This window comes from Diadema antillarum, unplaced genomic scaffold, assembly GCF_040938485.1.
Source record: "Diadema antillarum isolate AM-2024a unplaced genomic scaffold, OU_Dant_1.0 seq00000531_RagTag, whole genome shotgun sequence".
Lineage (NCBI taxonomy): Eukaryota > Metazoa > Echinodermata > Echinoidea > Diadematoida > Diadematidae > Diadema > Diadema antillarum.
The window spans coordinates 1,867,326-1,884,248 of record NW_027271482.1 but is presented as its reverse complement, the minus strand read 5'-3'; the positions used below and the strand labels follow the sequence as shown (position 1 = coordinate 1,884,248).

At 36.8% G+C, this 16,923-nt stretch overlaps 1 protein-coding gene across 2 annotated transcripts in view; it reads left to right on the top strand.

Annotated features, from left to right (window-relative positions):
- Positions 1-16,923, top strand: part of LOC139734527 (trans-1,2-dihydrobenzene-1,2-diol dehydrogenase-like) — a 136,247-nt gene that overhangs the window by 22,708 nt on the left and 96,616 nt on the right. Inside the window, exon 1 of one of the 2 annotated variants that reach the window (XM_071645304.1) lies at positions 12,903-14,039. The exons of the other annotated variant lie outside the window; for it this stretch is intronic. Coding sequence (XP_071501405.1) covers positions 13,880-14,039 — 160 coding nt within the window. The 5' untranslated portion in view covers positions 12,903-13,879. Of the gene's footprint in view, positions 1-12,902; positions 14,040-16,923 lie in introns of those variants that run through there. 2 annotated transcript variants of the gene reach the window in all.

The following is a 16,923-nucleotide window of genomic DNA, read 5'->3' as shown; positions in this document are numbered from 1 at the left end:
GGCATGGATGTTCCTTGGGTCAAAAGCAAATGATTCATCTAAAGAGACAAACTGTCTCTATGCAAACAACCTGTTATTTGCATAATATGCATATCAATACCTACACATAGATAATCAGAACAAACAAAAAAAACATTATGTGACAATGTCTTAAATCGCTTTGAACTTAATAGCCAAAAAGCTAATAGAATAAGACAATATTCTCACAACAACACTTTTCAGTTGCTTAAATCGTTTCCATATTATTTAATTAACTTATGCATTTTATGCATAAATTATGTAAATAAGTATACAAGACGTGAAATTTCGAAACATATTGATCTTTGAAATAATTTCTGCCATCAATTTTCCCTCATTGCATAAATGCTTTGCAGGGTGGGAAAAATAGCAACCGATAGTGATACTCTTTATGCAAATATAACAGTAGGGCGTACATATTATGAACAGATGCAAATCGGAACAATATTGCTTACAAAAGGATTGTTTTTCCCTTGCAAACAGTACACAACTGAGGTCATGGTTAGAAAATCATTACAAAAAACATTACCATAGTGAAAGTGTGAATTCTGATCTTCATTGTATTTTGTAGGCAACCAAGCGAATAAGAGGCTTCGCAAATTAAATACATCAGACTGATGATAAACTTGTGCAAATTATGTGGATGCAAGGGTATCTGCACACATTAAGAACTTACAAGCTTGAGTTAGAAACAAAGTCTGTTTCTGAAAAAAAAAAACGTTCCCTCAGTATACTATGAGCTGTTATGGCATGGAAACTATATGCTAGGAAATTTATACACAATAACATTTTGATAAGGCAATAATATGCCAAAATTGTCATGTGAACAATATAGGAGATGTTATAGGCTACTTTAAGTCAAATAATCTAAGTCTCTGACATAAAATCAGTCAATTTCGACCATAAATCAAAGCAAAAATAATATGTTCATAGTTATAAAAGAGTATATCAGATGGCCTTTACAATTACTAGGATGTGATTTGTCAACAGATCGTCACATGTAACTGTTTATGAGGATCGTAAATGTCATATTCTCCTGGTTGTGATTGTTTTCCCTTGTGATAATGTAACTCCCTAGTGGCAGTCCAAAGAATGTTAAATTCCACCACATATCAGCTAATACCTGTGTAGATGATCATAACCTAGATAATCTTCAAGCTTTTTTCAAAAAAAAAATATATAACTGGTTTTGTGTAAAGATGTCAGAGGTTAAACTGTACATGTGTGCATCAAAATTAACTTTCATGCGACCCATACATTAAATGCAATGACGATGATGACTATACCATGTCACTGAATTCCATGTCCTTTCCTACTTATCAAGAGGAAAAAAAAACACCTGAGAGGGGAGGGCTTAACATTTTTTCGATAATCAACAAGGGTATCACTGTCAGGTAGAACATGCACAAATATGTACTAAGTTTCATGATACCCTATTAAATTCACATTCAAGATATGGAAGAAAAGGCAGGAAATTTCCCATAGAGTATTCATTAGGTAATACATGTATACTAAGTTTCGAGAAAAATTTTGAGGGCCCAATTGACCTTGATCTTTGACCCTGACCTTTGAAACAATGACGGTGATGACTATACCATGTCACTGAATTCCACGTCCTTTCCTACTTATCAAGAGGAAACAAAAACACTTGAGAGGGGAGGGCTTAACATTTGTTCGATAATCAACAAGCGTGTAACTGTCAGGTACAACATGCACAAATATGTATTAGGTGTTTCAAAAAACATTTCCCACTTTTGATTCTTTATAATTCATAAACTATAAATGTATATATCAGATAAAACTGTCATTGATATGAGTAATAGCTGAATAGTGTACAATTTGGTCGGAGGTGGTTTGAATAAGAAAACATAAATCAGTTCATGAAATCCATGATTAATTTCACAGTTAGGTTCCAGATTTTGCTGTATTTTCAACCTTCTGTACAAAATTTCACTTTGCACAGGGGTCAATGGGTGTGTATGGGAGTGTGTGGTTAATACCCTGACAATGGTCCTAAACAATGGTTAGGGTTTGAATGCTTCATTATTTATTCATGAGAAATTCCACTATCACAACTAGTCTTTATTCAGCCTCTGGCAGTATCTGTGTAAAGTCAAATTATGCCTGCCGATACTGTCGTTGGGTCTCGACAGTGCTCTCCCTACTTCTGAAAAACGAAATTACAATGAATATCTTCTGTTCTATCGTAAACATGGTGACAGGAAGCAAAGAAAATCAATTAGAGTGTACACTTGTGTAAATGGAGCCTTAAATAAATCTACTGTGAAACATATCGCCCCAATGATAAATGCTGCTGAACTCTTTACCAAAAATGATTTCTTTTTATCAAAAAGCGAAATATTTGTCAGACTATTTAATTAGTTGACAGTTGTATTAAAATGAGGAACTTTCGATCATTTATGCTTATTTATATCCCAAATTTAGTGATATGTGAAGCAAAAATTGAAAATGATTGCCAGCTGGAATGGAATGTGGTGTTTGCAAGCACATGGAAACATGGGCTTCCTTTTTCCATGTGCATGCATTTTACCCTACACCGTGCATGAATCCAGACTAGCAGTGCCCAGGGCAATCCATATGAATTATTGATTAAGCATTCATGTGTCTGGGAGCTCGAGACTGACGCCTAGTCAACAGGTGGTTCAGGCATGTCCGTTGTTCAGGGCCATTGTCAGCACACACTCACATACACATCATTGGTTCCTGTGCAAGGTTCAATTTTTGTACAGAGGGTTAAAATTTGACCAAAATCTGAAACCTTACTTCAAAATCAATCTTAGATTCAATGAAACTGATTCATGCTTTCACATTCAAATTACCTCCAACCAAATTGTACACTATTCAGATATTGTTTATATCAATGACAGTTTTATCGGATGAATAGTTTTTGAACTATTAATGATCAAAAGTTGGAAATGTTTTTTGAAACACCTAGTACTAAGTTTCATGATACCCTGATTCACATTCAAGATATGGAAGAAAAATGCAGGAAATTTCCCATAGAATATCCATTAGGTAATACATGTATACTAAGTTTCGAGAAAAATTGTGAGGGCCCAATTGACCTTGATCTTTGACCCTGACCTTTGACAAATGACTCCCAAATTCCCTTGAAAATCCCTGCCAGTACCAAGTTCCATGAAGACACCTTGAACCACTTGCGAGATGCAGAGAAAAAAAGTGAAATTTTAACATTTTCTCCTGACCTTTGACCTTTGACCTCTTGACCTAAAACTCTCTGGAGAATCTTATTTTGGTAGTACATTGTATGCAGTCACTGAGTTTAAAGAAAATACCTTCAGACATTGCATAGATATGGGGGAAATAATGAAATTTTAGCATTGACCTTGAACTTTTTGACCCTTGACCTCTTGCCAATTTTATTAAAAACTGCTTAATTAATTGCCCCATCATACGTCATCCTTGGACCAAGTTTGGGGAAATTTACTTAATCCAGTCTTAATCCAGTTATCACGAAAACTGATACAATTTCTTATGCTAAAGTTGACCTTGACCATTGACTTCTAGTACATTCGGGTATTAATGTGCACAATGTGCTAATTAGGTGGTATTTGCCTAGAGAAATAGTCTTTTGATATTACAAACCATTTCCTTTTGACTAAAGGATATGCATACTACTTTGGTAGTTTTCATCATTTAACGCAGTTCTTAGACGGTAAGAAAAACTTTGAAAATAATATCTTTACTTTACTTTCTTTAATAATTGTGTGAATTTGCTGGTAATGATGGTTCAATTATTCAAATTCTTTCCTCATTTTGTTTCATAGAGTGTTTCTAACGGGTTAATCAATTTGCATAACTCACATAATTATGCAAATTTTAAATTTATTTACATAGGTATGACATCAATTTTTGCAGGAATTTTTTTCACATACCCTAAAGAATACTTCTACCAAATTAGGTATTTCTCCTGGATGCACATATATTTTGTAATAATTTTTACATGTATATTTGCATAAATTATGCAAATTAAGGCTTATTTGCATAGATACAGATTGTCTCTTTAGATGAAAAAATTCCAATTGTACCGAGGAACATGTGTGCCAAATAGGACATTTGTACTATAAAATGCAGCGATCATCCCTTTTTTCGCCCTTAGCAAGCCTATATACTATTACAGTAGCCCGGATCTGCCAGATCGCACGTGGAGAGAGGTCTCCTTGCTCTCCACCGAAGTCAGACATCCTACCTGTTTTTCATCACATTTTGCGTGCTAACAACTGGACATTCCCGTTATTTGAAATGAAAAAAAGTTTCTTACACCATTTAAAGTGATTTATTGTAGATTTATACCACTCCTGCACAAGTGTAGTCTTTCTTTCGTGAATATGAAAATGATATTAAAAAGGGAACGTCCCAGTTAAGCAAAAGCTCAAGCTCATTAAACAGAGCTTGGAAAATCGTGAGCAATTGATAGCAAGAACTAGCAAAAGGTATGTTTTATGCATACGTTTTTAAGCAAATGCTTGGTCTCCAAGTAATTGCTTGCGGGCAGCAAGCAATTGCTTGTGCTTGCTAGCAAAGCTTCTGCTCGCAAGCAACACTGTTTGTTTTTATGCATACGGATTCGAGTAAAAGGCTAGCACAAGCAATTTCCAGCGTTTATGCATCCGGCCCATTTACTTCACCGATATTGCGTATAAAGATGGTAGATAAACTCTTAAACTGCGCATGAACCATCACCATTTATATTTTCTTGATAAAATCCTTGACAGATTTTCCCTATACACGGCAGGAAGCACCAGGATAGGATAGGATCTCATTTTGTTTAAATTGTCCCCCTTCCGGTTTTTTTTTTTGGGGGGGGGGAGGGGGGAGGGGAGGAGGCACCTCAAAATCTCAAAAGAAAAATTCTTCTCTAATAAGATAGAGCTAGGTTGGTGCTATAAAGACAATGATGACTGTATAGTTTCAAGTTTAATGTCAGATCCAGGGATGCCTTCCACGGGGACCTTGGGAAGGGGGGGGGGGGACATGGGTAGATGGGTCAAAATTTTAATCGCATATTAAACTTCTCTCTAAAATCTTATGACAGACTTTCACCAATCGTGGCAGGTAGCATCCATATATAGGCTAATAGGACGTCTTTCTTTCTTTCTTTCTATCTTCTTTTTTTTTGTTCGTTTGAAGGGGCAGCAAGCCGGGGGAGGGGGAGGGGGTTGGGGCATAAAGGCCTCAGTGGTCCGAATGCATAAAACAAGCAATTGCTCCCAGCAAAAGCACAAGCTCGTCTATCAAAAGGTCTAGTTCAAGCAATTATCCATATGCATAACCTTCGCTTGTACTTACACCTTTTGCTTGTCCCGCACAAGCAATTGCTTGCGTTTTCAACAAAAGGGACGTCCCGCCTGTGCGAACACAAGAACAAAGGCGAGTGTGACAGCATGTATTTGAAAGGGCATGTGTGTGCGGATTCATTTCCTGACATAGCAGAAGAGCTATGAAATGACACTCGGACACACAGACGCACACAGACATCTAAAGATACACACACACGTACTGGCTGATTCCCACCACTGGGCAAGTCCAAGATAACGCGCGCGTTACGTATGGGACATTCTGAGACTTTTATGACCTGAAAAATAGTGTTAATGGCCTTTGATCATATTGAACTTCATCATGGTGATTGATATCTAGGAGAAGTATAATCATATAAAAAATTGAGAAAAATGACCATGACAATTATATTCTAGAAGAGAAAATATGTGCCGTTACGTATGGGACCAGAAAAATTTTGTTTTTTTGAACATTTTTTTTTCAACCTCAAAACTCTCTGAAAGTATTTCATTCTACAACTTGTAACTCTCTGTGATGAAAGTCACAACACTCAATTACCACAGGTAAGTTTCATGTCATTAGGCGAAAAGCTCTAATTACAGGTTCTAATTAAAGACAGACATGACGTGTTTGCATAATTATTGATGTAGAATCAGTTGAAACTACTCAAATACTGATCCAGATTGTCAAGGAAACAATATTCCCCAATGTAAGGAGTTGATTTAAATCTAATTTAAACACACTGTGACACCCAAATATTCACCATCATAATCATATTCAATCATATCTTTATATTTTTATGACCAACCTGAGTATGCATGCCCTTTGTCCCCCATTCGTTTAGTGTGTGGAGAACCATGTTTATGGGTATTTTGCAAAATAATTTTGCAAAATACCCATAAACAAATTTTTGCATAATTATTGAAATGGAATCAGTTGAAATTACTCAAATACTGATGCAGATTGACAAGGGAACAATATTCCCCAAATATTTACCATCATAATCATATTCAATCATATTCTATATTTTTATGACCAACCTGAGTATGTATGCCCTATTTTTATCAGGATAGTTACTACTGAAAAATTGAATAGTTGAAAGTGTTTACTTCCATTGATGAAGGGCAGTTTGCCATTTAGTTTCAATAAAAAACAACTTGACACAAGAAATATTAATTTCAATAAGTAAGCAATACCTGCTGCGTGGAACCCCAGTTATCGAGTAGATATGATGTCTGTCTAGCAGTCAGGTCATTAATTCGAGTCACACCTCAGTATGTATATCCTATACCCCTGAATTTTGTCGTGGCTACTATTGAAAACTGAATAAGGACAATTTATGTATCACTTGCAATAAAAAAAAAAATCATTTTACTTTATATTTTTTCAAAATATATATCACGACCATTTCAAATTGGATCTCCATCACATAAACTTTGAATTCCTCTAGTGTTATGATTGTATGCTCTTTAGTAATTCATATAATTGGTTTCCAATCATCTCATTAAATGTTGAAAACTGAATCCCCATTTCTACAAAAAAAACCCTATACCATCCCTTTAATGCTGATTTTTCATTGTGTATTTTGCCATTTTCCCCTCCCCCTTTCTGAAAATTGTTCAGTCAAGTACATGTATTGTTTAAAGTGTCTATAACTCAAAAAGTAGCTACAATGTTGGTATGCTTTCTTCAGGATGATTGACCATTTGTGTACTGAGAGACCTTCCCAGCTAGCTACATGCATTCACATGCAATATGTATGAGGATGTCCTATACGTAACGCATTTGTCCCATACGTAACATTATTTCAATGCCTAATAAAGAATATTTCTTTTACTGCTTTTTTTTTCTCTTTTCTATGGTATTTAATTTCTCTAAACAATAGATTAGAACTTTCCAAAAGGGCATTAAAATAACAGCAATTTCAGAAAAAAACCTAAAAAAGGTGACCTTAATTTGTTACGTATGGGACATCTCATGATAGGACACGAGCTAATTTGCATAATCATTTGCATAATCCCTAAATTTTCATACCAAGTTAAACTATTTGATGAACTTCTTATGTCCACATATTAATCAAATATCATTTGCTTTCCTTTGAATTAATATGAATTTTTATAAATGTCCCATACGTAACGCTGTGTTTCACATTTATGCAATTGAAGCCCTTGAAATTTGCATAAATTTACATAATATGATTTTTTTCCTCCATGGAGATCAAAACTTCAACTCATAAGCTTCAAAATGATACCAAACATGTCAATATTGAACAAAGATGAAATTTTGCCTTCTGAGGGGACCTTATCTTGGACTTGCCCTATTGCACTTTTCTTAAACCAATCAGTTTTACAATACAGTTGAGAATATTTTGTAACATTTCTTAAATTGATTTTAACATCTCTTTGATCCGGTAACCACAATGAATGATTGGGGTGCTTTTCTAACTGCAGAGCAAAATCTAAACACAATTTCCTTCTCCTTTCTTTTAAAGATAATAAATTGCACACTTGTAAGGCCTCATCATATGTAACATAATTACAACCTAATATGATTTTCAATACACGTTTTTTAATCTTTTCTATTACCTCTGTGTGTTTTTTGTAAGACTCGAATAAAAAAGTGGGGCACAATATTCTAAAATTGGTCTGATATATCCTGTATACACTGTAATAAGATCAACTATTGATAAATTAAAATGTTTCAGTTTACGTAACATAAACAATCTCCTATTGCATTTTTTCACCATTTCAGAAACATGTGCATCCCATTTGAGATTCTGCTGAAAATACAGCCCTAAAATCTTAACAGTGCTTGTTTCTTTCAAAAAAATTTCGTTAATACACAAACTTTGCTGAATTGATTGCTTCATAAAAGAAATTGTCATAAAAACACATTTCTGAGGATTAAGATTCATGTTATTCAACAATGACCAACTTGCCAGTGCATTAATTTCTCTTTGTATCTGAGATGGCTGATTTCTATTCCTAGCCTCTACAATAGTCAAATCATCAACATATTTATAGAATGAAAAAGGGCAATCTTTGCAAGCATCATTTATCATAATGAAAAACAAAACCGGTCCAAGTTTTGTTCCCTGCGGAACCCCTGCATTGCATTCTCTAATATCAGAGATACTGCCATTGTATTTAACAACCTGTTGTCTGCAACATAAAAAATCCACAACTAATGAAATAACAAATGGACGCACATTCATAAATACCAATTTATGAATCAGAATATTATGATCAATTCGGTCAAATGCTTTCGAAAAATCTGTTAAAACCATAGTTGATACATTGTTTTGCTTATCAGCATTTTTATACAGGTTATGAAGCATTGCAATCAAATAATGACAAGTTGAAAGGCCAGGGCGGTTACCAAACTGATTGACATCGACTTGGTCCCTAATGTCTTCTAACAGCCATTTACAAATGAAAGACTCAGCAATCTTAGCAAAATATGAGGTCAGAGCTATTGGTCTTAACTCAGATACTACTGGGGGAAAACATTTGGGAATTGGAATAATTTCAGCATATTTCCACATTTTTTGGGAAAGTACCCTGCTTGAAAGCAATATTGATAATGTGACATAAAGGAAAACATATCTCATAAGCAAATTCACGGATTATTCTCACTGGCAAATCATAAGACACAGTTGATTTTCGTAAACTCAACTTACGTAACTTATTGAAAACATCATGTGGTTGTATGACTGGGCATTCATTTAAGGTGAAGGCAGATATGCAGGTAACTGTGATCTGTCCAGTTTATAAAAATCGGTTGTTACAGATAAAAACAATTCATTAATATAATTTGCTACATTCTCAGAATTCTCACTAACATCAGGTACATCAATCTGCATTTGACATTGAACTCTATGAGTCATCAATTTAATATGTTTATACCAATCAGCAGGATTGTTAATTTTCAACCTTTGTATTCTTTCATTATAAAATTTATTCTTGGCTACTTTTACTGCTGTTTGCACTTTGTTCCTAAAATATTTCCATAATTTAACATTCTTATTAATAAATGCTTTTTGTCTTTTTTTCATCAATATTTTGATTTCACAATTTATCCATGGTTTATCATTCTCATGAACACTTATTTCTTTCACAGGTAAAAACTGATCTATTCGGTGCTTTAAAACCTGCAAAAACATTACATATTTCAGAAACATCAGTGGTAATGCAAAGTTCTTCCCAAGTGTGCTGTGTCAGGGGCGTCACCAGCTTTTTTTCAAGGGGGGTGCGTTTTCACTAAATGTTTACGAGCTTTTTTTTTGGACTGACATTTGGAATATAGGAAGCTCTCAATCCCTAGACTTTTACTGTTTTTTTGAGGGAAACCAAGCGGGGAAAGGGCACCGGCGTAGTTACGATTTCATCGGGGGGGGGGGGGGGGGGGGGTAGTATGCGAGGGGAGGGTGTGGAAGTGCCGGGGGGGGGGGGTGTACCCCCTATAAATGGATTATGGAAGGACGGTGTGAAACGACAAATTACTGGCAGCGAACCGATATCAGGAGAATGGCATAACGACTTCTTGCGAGCGGACGGAGCGAGCGAGCTTGAAAATTTTGACATTTTACAGTCCCCAAACTGCCGTTTGTAGCCACATTTTTTTGCTTTGTAAATTAAGTGGGGGGAGGCGCACCGGGAGCAACTGCTGGCAATTACTGGCAGCGACATCAGGTCAATGGCATAACAATTAAATGCGAGCGAGCAAAGAGAGCGAGCTTGAAAATTTTGACATTTTTACAGTCCAAAAACTGCCATTTGGAGCCATATTTTTTCGCTTTGGAAATAAAGGAGGGGTGGGGGCGCAACTGCCGGTAATTACTGGCAGCAACATCAGGAGAATTGCATAACAATATTAAATGCGAGCGAGCTTGAAAATTTTGACATTTTACAGTCCAAAAACTGCCGTTTGTAGCCATATTTTTTTGCTTTGGAAATTAAGGGGGGCACCGTGCGGAACTGCTGGCAATTACTGGCAGCAACATCAGGTGAATTGCATAACGATTAAATGCGAGCAAGCGAACAGAGCGAGCTTGAAAATTTACATTTTACAGTCCAAAAACTGCCGTTCTTAGCCATATTTTTTCGCTTTGGAAATTAAGGGGGGGGGAGCGCACCGGGCGCAACTGCAGGCAATTACTGGCAGCAACATCAGAAGAATGGCATAAAGATTAAATGCGAGCGAACGGAGCGAGCGAGCTTGAAAATTTTGACATTTTACAGTCCCCAAACTGCGTTTGTAGCTACACTGTAAAAACATCGGTGTTAGATTTAACACCACGGGTGTTAAATCTAACACCGATCAAACTTCAATAAAGGACCACACCCACAGGTGTTGAAAATGCACTGTGATGGTGTTAAAAAGTGTTCACCTGACACTTCGTGGTGTTAATTTGACACTGTACCTGGTGTTATTTTGACACTGTACTGGTGTTAATTCAAAAATGACACCACATGGTGTTGATTTGATATTTGTTGGTGTTAATATCAATGGTTTAACACCCGTCCAGCTTCAATAAGAGACCACACCAGCTGGTGTTACTTTGGTGTAAATTTATTTTCACATTTTTTCAAAAATCTAGTATTTTAATGTAAATTTTTTGATCGTCTTGTTTAAATTAAAAATCAACAAGAAGTGCAGTTACTAAGAAACAGTTTAAAATTTGGAAATGACGCCCGGAGGTGTTAACTTAACACCATAAATGAGCACCGAAAATTTAACACCAGCTCGGTGTTCACTATTTAACACCGGACTTTTTGCAGTGTATATTTTTTCGCTTTGGAAATTAAGGGGGCGGGGGTGCACCAGGCGCAACTGCCGGCAATTACTGGCAGCAACTTCAGGAGAATGGCATTACGACTAAATGCGAGCGAGAGGAGCGAGCGAGCTTGAAAATTTTGACATTTTACTGACCAAAAACTGCCGTTTGAAGCTATATTATTATTTTTTTCGCTTTGGAAATTAAAGGGGGGGACGCCCGGTGCGCCCCTCCCCCTGGCTCCGCCACTGGTAGTCAAGGGTGTGGGTTTATGTTCATGACTGGGGGAGGTATGACCAGCGAGGTGGCGTTGAAGTGACCAAGCGGGGAAAGGATGTCCGAAATCTGCACTTTAGAGCATCCCCTAAACTAATTGTGCGTGTTTGTTTGTGTGTGTGTATTATATACATGGAAAAGTTAGGAATTAGCCCAGGTCAAGTCTTTTTATTGGCAATGCAAGACATTTTTATATAGACTAGTATGTAAAGCAACACTGCAAAATCAATGATGTTTCTTTGATATAACGAAGCGTAAGGTACAAAGGTGTACATTCTACATCACATTGCGCAACATTGTAGCGACTCTTACTCTTAGTACGGATGTACTGAGTACACTGCGCACATCCTGCTTATATCTGCAGAATGCCAACCAGGAATCACGCTGAATCACAATCTTTTGTTGGGTCCGGGCTTTTTGAACAATGTTTCACACTATATAACTATTTGATTATGGTTAAAAGAAATCATAGAAAAATATCTTATTTCTTGATCACCCCTTCATTCAAAAGCAGTTTACTAACACTTGAACTACTATTTCGGTAAGTCTTTTTTTTTACCAGCGGATTGGGAGGGGGCGCACCCCCCCCCCCCCTTCCCTCCGTAGTTACGCCACTGCTTTTGGGTGAAATAATTGGACAGATTTCTTGAATTCTAACAAAAAGGCAAGAAAATCTTTTCATCGCAGGAATTATGATTATGTGGGGTGGGGCAAATGGTGCGCTTGCCGTCCAATATTTTTATGGGAGGCAACATTTTTGTTTTCTTTCAAAAGCAAGAAAATCTTCTCATTTCGGGAATTATTAATTATGGGGGGGGGGCAAAATCAAAATATGCTTGACCCTCCAATATTTTTAGGGGGGTAACTTTTTGTTTTTCTGTCAAAAAAAAAGATAAGAAAATCTTCTCGTCTCTGGAATTATGGAGGGGGGTGGGCAAAATGATGTGCTTGCCCCTCCATTTTTTTTTTCTTTTTTTTTAATGAGGCTTAGGCTCGCTCTTGGGCTGACAATATGAATTGGTCAGAAGTAACGTACATAGACCCTACATACTTGTAAGTAGCACACGTATACATGCAAGCGTGTATAAGTGCTCCGTATCGTACGGATATACAGTACGGTCGATAAATAGTAAACACTGTAGAATACTAATAGATATGTATAAAATCAGTGCTACCAGAACCAGGGGTGCGAATTGTTTTTGCCGACGATTTGTGTGTGTGTGTGTGTGTGTGTGTGTGTGTCCCTGGTACAAAATTAAAAAAAAAATAGAAAAGAATCATTATTTAGCGTCCGGCGTTGAGGTCGCTCGCAGACTGATTTTTTTTTTTTTTTTAATAGATCTGAAGGGGGGTGCGTTCGCACCCAATGCACCCCCCTGGTGACGCCCATGTGTGTTATCCAGCTGCCAAACTCACGAATACCACTATCAGTTAAGGGTCGAACAATTCTTTTTTTCTTCCTATTACCTGAATATTCAGACTTATATTGTTGGTGTAAGGAACACCAGAAAATACAATTGTGGTCACTCATCCCAAGGGGTGATAAAATCTCAACTGAATCATAAACATGACTGATATTAGTGATAATCTTATCTAAAATATTCAGACCTCTTTTGGCTTATTCACAACTTGCTTGAAATTCTCTAATAAAAGTATTTGAGTAACATCCAAATCATTGAAATCTCCAGCTATAACGAAGCCTGCATTTGGGTACTTTGTAGCTAAAAAATCCAAACTAGTTAAAATATGATCAATATATAATTCAGAGTTTGGGTTTTTGGGAGGAAAATATACTGTACGCAAAATAATACTTGAAATTGACCGAGGGAGACGAGGAGGTCGTATATAAATCTAAATAATTTCTATAGCTATATATGCTGCGACTCCACCACCCTTTTTGTTCATACCTGATTGAGAAAAGGAAATAAAACCAGAAAGGGGAAAATACTCAATCGGTGTACTTTCATCAAGCCATGTTTCTGTCAAAACCAGGGTATGAACATCATATTTTTCTACAGTAACAGCTATCTCGTCAAATTTGTTTCTAAGAGAACGTACATTTGCTAAATAATCATTTGGCAGATCATATCTTACCTCTTTATTCAACTGTGAAACCGGTTTTATAAAAATTAGATTTTGTTTTCCATAACTTGATCTTTCCTTTCTAAAAATCACACGTGTTCTTGATAATAACACTGGTATTGGTTGGACAATCGACATTTGCGAAATACCTGTAGTACAGATTCTGTTGAATTTATTTGTTTTCCTTCCATTTCCTTTGCTTCCCCGGTGGGTCTTTCTTTTTCGTGATATTCCTAGATCATGAATTCGTTTCCACACTGTATATTGTACTTTGGGCAAATGCTGAGGAAAGCGTGGAGTTTGGCGACATCTTAAAACCAGCGAGGCACGTTGTCTGTTGAAATATTGATGAGGGAGTGTTGAATGCAAATATGGCGAAGAGGTACACGCATGGAGTCCTAGGCACTCATGCACATGAAGCTGATGACTGGAAGTTGTGGAATTCCACCCATGCTTAGCCGAAACATCGTCTGCGGACGGCCAATTATTATAAGAAGCAGCTGTATGACTACGATGACTGATGTTTTGACGTTGAGGTCCTGGATTTGGTTCTATGTCTCCATAGATGGTAAGAGACAGTTGAAATGTTGCTCTCGTGTTTGCATAGTATTCTATGCGAGCCCCTAAAAATTTCAAACGTTTCAGCTGACATTGCGGTAACTTTGATTTTGTGTTGAAGTTGCTCTCATTACTTGTGTGTGCACAAACAGATAACAGAAGAAAAGATACGATGGGCCAAATTCGAAACATCAGTGAGTGCGGCACAACAGATCACACTCTACGGATGTAATACTTGAAGTGGGTGGGTTCAGGCAAAGCTCAACTCAGTGCCAGTGGCACAGTGCTGAGTTCAGTGAGTTGTAAATTTTGAGCAGGCACGAAGTCTCAAATAAAGCCAGTTTAGCTAGGATTGTAATAAAACTGGTTGTTGGTTGAGAGATGACGAACAAGTGTACATTGTATACATATCCTCTGTAGTAGCAGGGTAGGTAGAGCCTACCCACTCTTTAACCGTGACAGGCTACAGCAAAGATGGCGAAGTATAAAAGTCACTTACGTAATGCGATGGTTGTTCAGTTCAGTTCAGTTCAGTTCAGTTTTTATTTCTGCATTTCAAAATCAATACAAATCAACAAATCAACAAAATACTTACATCGTCATTTACAGATCTAATATTCGTAACGTTTGGATCATACATACATTTTCTTTTTTCAAGAACGAATATCATATATGAAAGGAAGTAATAGGAAATGATAAAAATGAAATGCAGGGGACCATCATCATAAGCTAAGCTTGACGAGGAAGATGGCCCCAGGTAACCAGGTAAGGAGATACATAAAGAAAATTTTGCCACTCACAGAGTGGGGGGGGGGGGGGGTAATTGTGCGAAGGGCACAATAAAGAGATACATAAAGAAAATCTTGCCACTCACTGAGTGGGGGTAATTGTGCGAAGGGCACAATAAAGAGATACATAAAGAAAATCTTGCCACTCACTGAGTGGGAAGTAATTGTGCGAAGGACGTGCGGTGCAGTGTGGTGTGCATTGTGTTGGGATGAATCTTGGTTTGTACGTTGAGTGTTATTTTGTGTATCAGTGTGATGAGGTGAATGTTACTTCAGATATGGCCATGAACTCATTGTTTAGGGTGTTTGTTGACCAGGTGGTATGAATATTTATGTGTCAGAAGTATACTGGATTATGAGGGTGTTTTTTAGTTCTCGTTTGAAAATGTTCAACAACGTACATTGTTTTATATTAGGGGGTAAAGAATTCCAAATATCTGGTCCATTATGTTTTAATGATTTTTGAGCTAAAATGATTCTGGGGTTTTCGAGATGGTAATCGGACGACTGACGTGTTGGATATGAATGAACGGTGGAATTTGGAGTGAAGAAGCCGTCAAAAATTTTTGGAAGACAATTAAATGTATATTTATACATAAAAACAGCAGTTTGAAAGGTGTGAAGATCCTCAATTTCCAATGTTTTTAGTTGACGAAATAGGGGATTGGATGGGGATAAGTAACGGGAATTGGTAATTAAACGTACAGCACGTTTTTGGAGGGTAAAAATTGGATTAATTTTAGTTGAGCCACAGTTTCCCCAGTTTTCACAGTTGTGTGAGTCTAGTCCGTACACAGAACATGCAGGTGCAGTCTTGACAGTGCATATTGTGGCTTGCGTTCCGTAATACCACATGGGGAACATTCCCTCGAGCCAAGTCACGAGGCTAGGCGAAGGTGAGGACTGTTGGTTTAAAATCTGGGTACAGGCACAATGATAATGGTCCTCAAAAAAAGTCCTGTGTAATCATGAATAATAAAACAATGTTCTGTCATACAGTGAAACCCCGTTATAACGAGGTCCGTGGGACCGGCGATATTGCCTCGTTATAACCGGTACCTCGTTATAACCGTACGCATCAAAAACACAGAAAAACATAAGCACGACATCATATACCCGTCAATGAAACTATAAGAACATCCTTTGCGTTGTTATTACACGATTATAGATCATTAGTACTGAGATAATAAAGGGAAATTATTTGTGAATAGACGTAAAAGCAGGGGTTGAAATAATAAGATAATTCTTCATTGTAATTCGTGTTTGTTAATTTTTTTTCTAAAACTGGCGGAAATAGAGTAAAATACAGGCGCTTTTTACGTAACTTGCCAGGTATTTTTACGCTGTAGGTGCCCAGCGGGAATGCGATGATTTCATGAATCATTTCGGCTGTAATCTTGTACAATATATATGATTGTTGCGCTCGAAGGGATTAAAAATGCGTTCTTTATTTTCTTCCGAAAATCTCTTCCCGATTTGTACATCCGTTCTTGAAAAATATGCGACAGGATTGAATGTGGAAGGTTACGTTGTGATCCTTTTTACCCAAATCTATACCCCATAGACCATTCTGAAAGAAAGAAAAATCTTCATTGTGAAATGCGCTCGATGGGATTAAAAATGCGTTCTTTACTTTCTTCTGAAAATCTCGTCGCTTTTTGTACATCCGTTCTTAAAAAATATGCGACAGGATTGAATGTGGCAGGTTACGTTGTGATCCTTTTTACGCAAATTTATACCTCATACACCATTCTGAAAGAAAGAAAAATCTTCATTGTGAAATGCAGCGTTAAAATCGTGATAATGAACAAACCCGGATCTATTCAAACTAATAAATGCGTTTGTTTCTTTTTCTGATTTAGGTTAACATGCGTTATTCGACTAATTTTTAAACTACTGTTACCAGGTGAGATCGTGATAATTTCAGAGTAGCATACATGCGTTGTTTACCGTTAACTTGCGAGGTATTTTACGCTGTTGGTGCCAGGCGGGAATTCGATAATTTCATGAATCATTTCGGCGGTATATATAATTTTATACAATGTATGATAGTGGCGTCTGAAGGGATTAAAACTACATTCTTTATTTTCTTTCGAAAATCTCTTC